We start from the raw sequence: 12,154 nt of genomic DNA on the forward strand, positions 1-12,154 counted from the left end.
AACCTGCTGGTGGATGCACCTAAACACGGCCTTTCTAAGTGGCCTGGCTTCCTCATGGGATTGGCAGCCTCAGGAATACTTGGACCTTTTATACTGCAGCTCAGGGCTCCAAGGACAAGGTCCCAAGAGAACTAGGAGGAAGCTATATGGTGTTTTTGGACTCAGCCTCTGAAGTTATGTAGCAGATTCAGGGAATCAACCTTTAGAGGAGATGAGTGCCCAGAACTTTACAGACTGATTTGAAAACCACCATGAGCACTCTGGAGAAAAACTGAGCAGGATTGAAAGGGGTGGGGAATCCCATGGGGAAAAGCAGGAAGTAGCTTTCCATTTTAATTTACGTGGCCATTGAAGAAGGAAGTTTTGGCAAAGGGAGGTTCAGGAAGGAAAACACATTTCAGGTAGAGGGACAGCAAGAGCAAAGGACTTATTGAAGGCATTGACCAATTAATTCGATTGATGAGAGCTGGGGTAAATAAGAAGGTAGAAGTCTAGCATTTTTAGACTTCTGGCTTGTGTGTCTAGAAGAATGGTAGTTCCACTACCAGGAATTCAACCCAGGGGGCAGAGAGGACTGAGTGAATCTTGGACATGCTGTGCTTAAATGTTTATCAGAATTCATTGAGTGTGTGTGTGCAGGTAGAACTTGGGAAAGCGATTGGGCTGAAGATCCAGGTATTGGAATCCTTAGTATTAGAACCCTTTCTGATTGTTTTGGAAACGTTTAGGAATTTATGGAATTGGCTAGTGGCGTGAGGTGAGAAGTCTGGTGAACGCCGATACTTAAGGTAAGAGCAGAGTTTCATATAAGACATTGAAGTGGACTGGCTTGAGAGGTAAGAGGAGGATCAGGAGAAGGGAATGATTTAAGGGTCAAATAAAGGTAGAGAAAGGCCTAGCAGCCTTCAAACCTCTTTCTGACAGGTGCACAAAAACCCACCATTCAGAACTTCCTCCTTTAGTTTAAATGCTGTACTCTCTCCAGTGTTTGTCTCCTAAGATATACACGTCCCCAGCAGAGCATAAAATTGAGCCACTGGTACCTGAGTGAATGGAAGGCGGGATGAGAGCACTTCAGAAATGGAAGGGGATAAAAGGGGGGAGAAGTGGAGGGTGTTCAAAGATACCTTTTGTTGATTTCCAATTTCAACGTTTATTTTTTATTTTTGGGACAGAGAGAGACAGAGCATGAACGGGGGAGGGGCAGAGAGAGAGGGAGACAGAATCGGAAACAGGCTCCAGGCTCCGAGCCATCAGCCCAGAGCCTGACGCGGGGCTCGAACTCCCGGACCGCGAGATCGTGACCTGGCTGAAGTCGGACGCTCAACCGACTGCGCCACCCAGGCGCCCCTGATTTCCAATTTCTATCAGACTGTGGTGAGCAATGGTGCTTGGGCAGAGTGTGCTGAGGTGTCTTTGGCTTCTCTTTAATTTTGAGGGTTATAATAGGTCACGTGGAAGATCTTACCTGTTAATAAAACACTGCAGGGGCAAGAGGCAAGTTCTTTAAGCTTGTGACAATCGAGTCTAGAGGGTGACGAAGCGTAAATATGAACTTATGGACCTTCAGCTACACCTAGTGGCCAAGTAGGGAAAGGAACAAATATTTTCTTGTAATATTTTATCCTGGTTCTTGAGATTCTTTGCTTTTACAAGTCAGTCAATAATTGTTTCTTGGATAGTTATGTATTATAGTGTACATTTTCCTGTGTATAACTATTTTTCAGTGACTCTATTTGTCATCTAGCTAAATAATGGATTCCCCAAACTGGAGGAATGTGGTGGTATGAAACAAAAAGAGACTGTGTGTGTTGGGAAGTTGGGGAGAAGGAAATACATGGGCATAGACGTGTACCTCTTACCTGCTTGAAAACTCTTAAGTGCCAGCGTAAGCGTTTAGCATTTGCTAGGTTCCTGTACTTTAGCTTTACATATAGGATTGTCTTTTCCAGAAAACAAATAACAGTAGCAGTGATCATGATGATGATGGTCCAGGAAGAGTTGTTTGAAGGAAAGAGAGACCAAATATTTATTCTGCATCTGATACTTATCAGGTTGGAAAAATGAAATTAATCTGTAAGAAAATAGAGCAGAATCTGAATGAAGAATTGATCAAGGTATTTTCAATGTATAATATATATACTTCAACCACTACATCAGCAAAGAATGTTACGTAGTCACCTGTATCTTTGCAAGTGGCATTTTTTTTGGTAGTTGCTTACAGGTGGAGAAATCCCGTATGTTCATGAAGGCAGACATTTACAGAGATGATTCCAACCATTGAAGAGTCGAACCGACTGGGAACACATCTATGGCACATCCCCAAGCTCACAGTTCCCTTGGAAAAAGAATGGCAAGAAATGATATAAAGATTTTGAAGGGGTTTGTGGTATTCCACTCCAGTTTTCCGAGGAAGAAGATGATACGTATGGGTTTGTGTTTCCTTCATGAGAATTTGAATACAGGATATATTAATTAAACATATATCTTCATTTTCCTGATGGAGAAACTTGAGTCAGCAGTGATTAAATTACCCAGCTATTTGGTTGCAGAGCTAAGACTACCCATGGTTTTTACTCCTGTTCTACATTCTTTTTTATTACAATTATTAATGGAAGAGTTTTGGGTTTTCATAGAAGACCAAAGCAAGAGAAAGTTTAAATTGTCAAGAAAGTTTAGATAGATAAAGGAAGCTTATTTAAGTGTAAAGGAACTAAATACTATTATTTTCTTTATTTTAAGATGTATATATATGTATATGTATATGTATATGTGTGTATATGTGTGTGTGTGTGTGTGTGTGTGTGTATACACGCTAATATTCTGAAATCAGCCTGACCCTTAGAAACAATGTTAAGTCATAGTTGCTTCCAGGAAGTATGTCAAGTTGTGAGATGATCCTCTTTACTTGGAAGAATTTAGCCACTGACATTCTCATGTAATAGATTATGGAATTGACAAAACTACTTAGTTTTTTGTTGGCTTACTTTGCAAAAGAAACTATTTACCATCCAGCAGTATGTAATTCCATTAAGAAATAAAAAACAGAATTTGAAATGCAAATCACTGGTATTATTTCATCTGACTTGAAGTGTAAACCAGGTAAAGCTGTTAAGAAGGGATTAGGCAGTCTCACCACCTCTGCTAGTCTCACAGTTGTCTGTCGGAGCCAAACTTAATTCTGAAGAATTTTTAGACTGGGTGTGAAAAGGGTAGACCCAAATCTTATAAATCCCAAAAGGAAATGGTATGCAACTGTAGGGATAGGTACGTGTCATAATGGTGTTAGTATACTTTATAATTTGCGTACATAAAATGTAGTGGGTTTTTTCCCCCCTGAAGCACATTATTAAATCAACTGATGAGCTGACAATCATGGGATCTAAGAATACGAGTAATTTGAAAAGAAAAGAAAAAAAAAAACGATTAAGAGTAATTTGGTTTAGAATGGTAGTGTCATGTATTAGGATGAACGCTGTCCTCGGGCGCCTGGGTGGCTCAGTTGAGTGGCTCTGGATTTCAGCTCAGGTCATGATCCCAGGGGCGTGGGATGGAGCCCCATGTTAGGTTCTACACTGAGTGTGGAGCCTGCTTGAGATTCTCTCTCTCTCTCTCTCTCTCTCTCCCTCTCTCTCTCTCCCCCCCGCCCCTCGACCGCCTTGCTCTCTCTCTCTCACTAAAATAAAAATAATAATAATAATAAAATTTAAAAAACAGAATAAACACTGTACTGGAAGCTAGGTCTGGAAAACCACTTAGCCTCCTACCAGCTGTATTGCCCTTGAACAATTTTACTTCCTCTTTAAATAACAGTTTCCTTATCTAAAATTGGAATAATGACATGACATACCTTGTAGGAACACTGTGAGGATTAAATAAGATTACATATGCAAAGTGCCCCCCACAATGCCTGTCACATAGTGGGCGCTCAGCAAAGTCAGCTCGGTCACAGGCAACTTGAGTTAACAAAATGATTTGTTAAGTGGTGCTGGCAGCAGGGTGAATTTCTCTGATTTGGTAGAATCGTGTCGTCTAAACAGCGTTTCTCACCAGTTTAAAATCCATGCTCTATCAGTCAAGAAGATTTTTTAAAAAGTCTTACTGAAATAACATGTATTTAAACATTTTTCCAAATATATATATGAATGTTTTTTCAAGTTACTGCCCTATACCTTCTTCCTATTCTGCTCTGCCTCTTACAGGGGTGGCCCTAGCTAGCTGAAAATCTTTGCCCTAAAAAACATGGTGGCAGACAGGGATCTAAGAAACATTTAGATTTTTATTTTCAGTTCATATTAGGAGCATAGCAGTTCAATCACTTTTCACAGACTGGCCCCATCATGCATATATTTGCTAAACACACCGGATAAAGGGAAGAAATATGGAACTAGCCATCATTTTGCATCCAGGATCTTCCTTCAAAGAGTTACCCAAAATAAATATAATGGGGCAATATTTACAAGGAGACCTAAAGATATTTATATACAATTTAAGTGCTATGTGTTTGTCAGTGTGGAGATATGGTCATGAAGCAAAGGGCGGGGGGAATGGTGGGTTACCAGAAATTAAAAAACAAACAAACAAACAAACAAACAAACAAGCTCTGTGGTCAAGCTAAAGAAACCACAAGGCCAACTTTTCTGTCTATCCCTGGGGAGACACACAGAGAAAAGGGTTCAGTAGCCCTGATCACATTTCCTCCACTCTAACATCCTATCCCCTACAAGTGTTCATAAAATACCATACCCTGGAGTTGGCTGTCCTCTGACAACATTTTTTTGTGGTTTTCTGCCAGTTTGACTTTTGCTCAAGCCTAAATCTCGCTCCCCACCCAGCTTTCAAGAATAGACCCACAGGATTCTTTAACACTATTAACTTTTCAAAAGCCACTCGCCTATTTGCATATCTCCTTCAAGGCACACCAAGGCCAACCTTGCGTTGCCACAGGCTCCTTTGGAGCCACAGTCCCTCGTCTGCTCTGTTCAGCAACCCAAAATGTCATCAAGGAGCCTTTCCACTGTAGAGGGAAGGGGAAGGATTTCAGGGTGGAGCACGATGATGATGCCATGGGAAAATTCCAAGAATCCTGTGACCTACTGTCCTCACCCATGTCATGTCCTGCCTCACTAATCTTTCAGATTAGTTCAGCCTAATGAAAGCCAACAACATACAAAGCTAGTAATAGTACTCATTCGTCTTGCATCTGCTTTAGTTCACTCTTCATGTGTTGGTTTAGCCAAGCAGAATTCTCAAAAAGCATCACCAACTGGCTCCTGGGGCGGGTTGTGACACCTTTAATGCTCATCTGGCGGCTGATGAGGATCCAGGTACTAAAAAGCCATTATTTGTTCCTAGATCGCAAGGAAGGTGTTGATTGATATTCTCTTTCCCAAGGACCATGGATTCAGTTCCCCCACACAGTAGACCCCAATTTCTCTTAGTTTTTCTTTTATTATGTTCATAAATATCAAAATACTATGGGAATTCACCGCAGCAGCTCCTAGAGTATTTTCATTTCGTTATTTAGCATCCCTCATAAATTTAAGTTCTCCAGTGAAGGGGAAAAGTTCTTTACTTCAGGTGTCTCAAAATTTTCAAAAATATATGGGAATCTTATTTATTAGAAAACAAACAAAAACTGTTTACCAATAGTACACTACTTGATAGAGAAATGTCCTTATCTTTCTTTTTTCTAATTTAAATGATAAGCACTGCTGCCAAGAAAAAACAGAATCATTTCTCTCCTAGCTGGATAAAAATAGGTCAAGTAATTTAAGCCAGTCCATTGCAATTAAAATTCTGACATTGCCATTGTTTCTTCTATTCTGGGGGGAAAAGACAAACAGAACACAAGATGATAGGGGTTCATTGGCTAAGTCACTTGATGTGCTATCCATTGTTTTAACCTTGCTTTAACCTTTAACCTTTAACCTTTAACCTTGTCTTGCTTTAACCTGCCTGGCAGCTGTGATTCTGATGACAGTGGTACAGTACCAAAATGATAAATACCATCTCTGAAGCTGCGTAACACCTCTTTTGTGCTAGCAAAACAATACGGTTGGAGAGGAGAACATTTCCAATGGCTTGAGTCCTGAATTCCTTGAATTCTAAATGTATTTCTTTCTTTGGAGACAATGTTATCTGCCAAGCTTATTTTAAAGTAAATTTTACTGAATCAATTAGACAGCAACACTCATTCCCATTAAACATCCTGTGGCCCTTTCACAAGATTAGAGCCTGTGGCTTGGTCGCATTCCAACACAGATAACCGCATTCTGCATTCCTAGATATTTCCCTCCACCTTTCCGAACACTTACCATCAAATGCATTATTATTTGTACTTGTCCCAAAACAACAGTTCTGTTGTGAGAGTGCAGAGTATCAGTTTTAACTGACAGGCTAAAGCATTTGCTCATTATACTTTTATAAAAGAAAACCCCTTAGCCAATGCATATTTTGAAATGTGAGGCACATCTCAATTATGTACGCTTATCCCAAGTTAAGTTCTTTGGTAAGGAAAATACTCTTATTTTCATAAAGGGTGTTTACTTTGAAATCTCTTTTAATAAAAAAAAAATTTCTTGCTCAAATATATGCTGTTTGCTTCAAGAAAGAAAATGAAGCATTCAGAAAAGGTAAACAAACAAACCACCACCACCAACAAAAAAAAAACCCTCTTAAGGAAATGGCTTTCCTTTGACCTTATAAATAAATTCCACAAGGGGGCGAAAACACCTAATGGTCTGGGACTGCAAAGTTTGTATTTCAAAGCCGGCCACCCATAATAGATTAGTGGATTAATATTTTGCTCTAAAGGATCTGGCCTTTAATGTTGACATCAATTTATAGCTAGCCCAGGCGTTTACAGTAGTAAAAGTCACGGAGACCATAAACTTCACAATAGATGTCAGCCTTCTGGTACCAGTGCTCTAGCCTAGCACCCCATAAACAGTGGTGATTAGGTAACTGTCCTTCAAAGACCCATCCATAGATGTAACGTCTTTATCAGCTCCCGCAAAAATACCGCCACCAGGATGCGAGCAGGCACAAGGCAGGGGTGCAAGTTTTCATCAACGTGTTCTTATTTTTCTGACTTGTTTCTATGATGTTCTTGCTTATCATTGATCTCATCTTGAAAAATCAAGCGTGGAGTATCTATTTGTGGGCAAAGCTTAAAGAACAGAAGCTCTCTTGTACCATGTTAGAACTTTTTGAAAAACAGCCAAGGTACGGAGGTCAAATTTCCCCATATGCTATAAGCAACTTAGTAGGAAGCAAGACCACAAAAGGTTTTGCAAATGTCCGCCAGTAGCCCGGTGATCTAGGTCACTGTACAGGTTTCATGAATCAGGTTGTTCAAACAAGGAGTTATTTTTCCTGTGCTTAAGAGACCTGCAGATATCGCATGGAATCTGCTCAATTGTTGATCGAGAAAGAGTTTTAATGAAATAGAGATCATTCAGATGAATAGGGGGTGGAGGGGGGTTGTATTTGCACTGAGGAGAAATTGTGCTTTTAAATCAGCTCCTCTGTTCTGGCAGAGATGGGCTCAGGATCTAATAATAGTTCCTTGGGCTCCGCGTCTCCACATACGTGTTCCGGTGTTAGAACAGCAGGAGGAATTTAGTGACAGAGCAGGTGTTGTGGCTTATTTCCTGGCAGAATGAATGGTGAAGGGTGGTGGCAAGACAATTATTTTGTTTCTTTCTTTATGCAAAAAAAAGAAAAAAAAAAAAGAAAAGAAAAAACACAATGCTTCCAATAGCTTTCCTTTTTCTTTTTTCTTTTCTTTTTTTTTTTTTTTCCTGGCACAAGTGAAAAAGAACAAGAATTGCTGTATTAATATGTATGCAAACATATTTTTTCACTTGAGCCTCTGGAAAAAAAAAAAAAAAAGGAAAAGAAAAACTTACTGCAAAAATGCCTAGCCAGGAAGATTTACTGCTGATTGCAGATTTAGTATTGACAGGTCTTAGCTGAAGAAAACTTCAGCTTCAACTATTAATGTGGGAAATCTGGATTAGCTTTTTAAAATGGGGTGAAGAGTTTGGAATTATTTTCAATTTTCAGAGAAATTATTTATTTAGAACATAATTTTTAATAAGGAAATGTCAATTAGAGAAGTATAACAAGCCCAGTGGAGTGTGTATCATAATTTTAATGGCTTGCCTTGGAAATAGAATTATAGAATGTAGGTGATCTGAATTATATTGAAATGAGCCTTTATGCCAGACTCACTGTAATTTAACACTTCTGCATTTCCTTTTTTTTTTAAATTATGAAATATGGGGCTTAAGATTAGAATCTAAGGATCAGAATGAAATGTTCTTTTAAAGTTATTATTTGTGAGATTTTCCTCAACCTGTATTTTACTTCTTCAGTGGGTCAAATATAAAAGACTATTTTTTCTTGAATGTAGGTACGTTGCTCTTACAAGATAAGCTAAGAAAACATGAAAGGGAAAACAAAATTCCATCTCCAAGCTGGGATAACTTGAGATTTTAACAATATGACTTTTTCTTTTGCTTGGTTATAGGCAAAACTCGACACCTACTTAACTGTAATTATGTCTTCCTGGTAAAACATTTAGGTAAAATTAAACAATCTTATCCTTATGTCCTTTGCACCCCTTGTCTGTAACAGAAAAGGCTCAGAATTCTGGAAATCAGGGAATGCGTGCAAGGGAAGATCTTGTGAAGACTCTAATTTGACCTTTGAATCAACCTCCCTGTGTAAATTTTAAATATTATAGAACAAAATAGAAAGCCTCAAGGTGGAATTCTGCCCCTCTTCCTCTTAGGACTATAAACCAGTCAGAAGGTATTTCAGAGATTAAGCTAGAAAATGTGTGCCTCTCCTTAGGACTTTTGCTGAGAAATAAAATTCGTCACTAGAGATAAAGGGAGATTTACGTTTAATGCCATCCTCAACATTCTCCCAGTATATTATCCTGATCTGCATTTACATAGTTCAATCAGGTATATCACCAGAAACACTTGGTGTTCCCCCCTCCCATCCCGTGAAAAAAAAATTTTTTATAGGATTTAGTGTCACAAACCTTTAACTCTGGAGTACACTTGAATATGATGACAATTAAGAAAAAAAAATGCTCTTTGACAACTTTGCAGCTTCTGATTAAACCACACCAAGAGGCATGTTACAATGATAACAATGAAGCATTATGCCAATTATGTTAAATCCTGCTCTCCACTTAAGCTCATCATGACCTGTTTTAGTGTCCTGTAATTTATCCTTTGGAATGCTTACTCTCATCAATAAAGTGTTCAACTTACAGAGAGAAAAAGCCACCAAAAGGAACAACCACCCCCACCCCCCAATGACTTCTAGAAAACAAGTATTTCTTAACTTTTTATTGACATTGGCAAATTAAAATAGAATAAATTAACAAGTATTTTCTCAAAAAAATGTTTTGTACAAAAATACTGTCAAAATTTCCTAAAAAGCTTTCAACACAGTAGTATCTTTTCATGTACTGAATAGAACTATTAGCACAGTGTCAAAAATGTTGAAGACAGAAACAAAATAAAAATCTGTGAAATGTTTGCCACTGACGACATTCCACACCCTATTATTGTCTGTACATATGGGGGAGGGGGAACAGCCAACTTGAAAGTGAACAGTATGACTTTTCCTGATCCAGAACGGTTTGGCCCACATCTGTTTAATCTTCCAGTTTAGCATATTTAAAAAATTAGTCTGTACTCAAATGCATAGTTAAAAAAAATGAAGCGAGATGGCAGAGTTTGTGCAGTAATATCTGCCCTTCAAAGTTCATGCAACCAACTAATGCAAATTTTTCCTTTCACTCGTCAATCTGAATGCAACTCAGTCATTTGAAACCATCTACAAAATCCACAAGATTAAGCAGTTTGCCAAGATTAATATCTAACAGTTGAGCACTGGAGAAAGTGAGGAAATAAGGAGTAAAAACAAACAACAAAAAAGACCAAGTTAGCTAGATATTTCAACTACATAAGGGAGGTGAATGTCAAGGCTACAAAACGAAACAAAAACAGAAAAAAAAAAAAAAGTGGCAGCAATTTTTTTAAACCAATTTGTACAAGTTTATAGTTTTACTGTTTCCAAGTTCTCAAACCTTTCAAGATCTGAAAAGTGAGATACTGTGTCTAAGGGAATGTTTTTTTTTTTTTTGTTTTGTTTTGTTTTTTTGTTTTTTTGTTTTTTCTTTAATTCACACCGAAGTTGGGGGTTTGATTTCTTTTCGCCGGGGTTTCGATCAAGTCAACAGCTTACTCTGCTGGGCTGCTGTTTGCACACGAAGTCCGTCATAAAATCAAACTCGTTTTGCCCCAGCCAGAGTTCGGGCAGCTCCTTGATGCGGTCCAAACCCATTTCTATCACTAAGGACATAAGCACTTCCTCGTCGATGAAATCAGTGTCTATGACATTGGGCGGCAGCATTGCAGCAGGGACGTGGGCCACGGAGGCGGGCATGTTGCTGCCGCTGCCGCCGCCGCTGCCGCCGCCGCTATTGCCGCTGCCCGCGCCACCACCCGAGGTGCCGCCGGAGCCGCCGGGGGTGCTGCTGCCGCCGGAGCCGCCGGGGGTGCTGCTGCCGCCGCTGTGCTTGGGGTTGCAATCTCGGAAGTGCTGGTTTGTCCCGTTCATCTGGTGGCCTGCAGCAGGGTGCAAATCCGGCATGTAGTGGTTGTGGGGGTAGGGGTGATGGTTGAAATACTGGTTGTTGAGCTTCTGCAGCTGCATGCTGGCCGGCAGGGAGCCTCCCTGGCTGGCCACCGGGGGGCCCATGAACTGGGAGTTGTTAAACCGGGCCGCGGGGGCCAGCGCGCTCGGGGGGTGCCCTCCGTTCACAGTCCCCGGCCCCATCGCGTGCCTGATGCCGCTCGTGGCATTCATGTTGCCCGCGCCGTAGTGTATGTGCTCGCCCATCAGGGCGTTGAAGGCGTGTTGGGGCTGCTGCTGCTGGTGGTGATGGGGGCTCGGGAACTGCCCCATGCCCATGCGATGGGCAGGGTGGTGGTGCAGCCCGTTGGTGCCGTCGGGGAAGCGCCCGTGGTTCATGGCCATCATATGGTCTGCCATTTCCAGTCCTGAAAGTGAAAAGGGCAGACGTTAAGACTCGCGCCACACGTGCCGCCCACCAAGGCGCACCCCACTTTTTCTTGCCTCTGTCCCCTAGGCTCCCCGGACGCACTTCGGCTGCGAACCACTAACTATCCCCGGGATCCTACTAGTAGCCCGTGCACCCGGGGCTGGCCGCCACGGCGGACCTGCCACCCACAACAGAGCTGGGCGCGAACAAACAGCCCCTTCCCCTGCGATCGGGCGGGCGGACCCGTGCCCACACCCCCCTCTGCTCCCCGAAGTCGCCTAATAAAGGAAGTGCCCCGTAGCCGTGCCGCGAACTTCAGGCATTAAATCAGCCCTCCTCATCCTGTTGTTGCACATCCTGTTGTTATTCCCCAGCTCCGCCTCACGCTCTTCCTCCGGGCAAACCCAGCCCTCGGAGGACTGGGCTGGCAGGCGCCCCAGCCGGCTTCGCCCGCCGCGCTTACCTTCCGTCTTTGCGATTTCTGCTCCGAAGACCGAGGGCGGGATCGTCGGGTCCGGGACCGGCTCAGCAGCACATAGAGGGGGCCTTCCCGGTGTGCAGGGCGCTCGCTGTCGCGATGTCGGCACAGAGGTCTTGCAGCAGCCGCTGGGGCAGAATCGGAGCCGTTCCCTTTTATTTCCCCTCCGCTGCCCTCGCAGCTCTGTAAGACCGCCCGGCAGCTGCCAACAATGAGCTGTGTTTCTTAGGGCTTTGGCCACAGTTAATATAAGGGATTTCAGGAAGGGCGGAGCGAGAGCCTCCCGGGAGGGCGGTGGCAAAACGCGGACTCCGGAGCCTCGGGCACGCCGGACCGGGTAGCGGAGCCGCGTCCCCGCGGCCAGAGGCACGTGCGCAGAGGCTGCGGGCCCAGGCGCCGCCTCAGTGCCGCCGGACTCTGGTTTCCTCTCAGCCCACAAACACCGGGCCAGCCCGGTCGCCCCGGAGCGGGAAGAAAACGCCCCCTGCACTTCTAGCTCCAAATTAGCGCCTGCCCCGAGAAGAGCGAGGAAAACGCACTGCTCCCCGCTGGCCGGATCCCCCACCCCCCGCACTCCCAGT

At 42.6% G+C, this 12,154-nt stretch overlaps 1 protein-coding gene across 1 annotated transcript; it reads right to left on the reverse strand.

The window, feature by feature from the left end:
* Positions 1–9,356: 9,356 nt before the first annotated feature.
* On the reverse strand, positions 9,357–11,811 carry CITED2 (Cbp/p300 interacting transactivator with ED-rich tail 2). Its single transcript, XM_086708016.1, has 2 exons — positions 11,559–11,811; positions 9,357–11,093 (listed from the first exon to the last, which is right to left on the reverse strand). Exon 2 carries the CDS (start codon positions 11,083–11,085, stop codon positions 10,264–10,266), a length of 822 nt encoding a protein of 273 aa, XP_086564142.1. The 5' UTR covers positions 11,086–11,093; positions 11,559–11,811; the 3' UTR covers positions 9,357–10,263.
* Positions 11,812–12,154: the final 343 nt, after the last annotated feature.

The sequence above is a fragment of the Puma concolor genome, chromosome B2 (genome assembly GCF_028749965.1).
Source record: "Puma concolor isolate L17-30 chromosome B2, mPumCon1.1.hap2, whole genome shotgun sequence".
Lineage (NCBI taxonomy): Eukaryota > Metazoa > Chordata > Mammalia > Carnivora > Felidae > Puma > Puma concolor.

Excerpts from the sequence above, each read along its gene's own strand:
- CITED2 (XM_086708016.1), bottom strand. The coding sequence starts at position 11,085 with ATGGCAGACCATATGATGGCCATGAACCACGGGCGCTTCCCCGACGGC.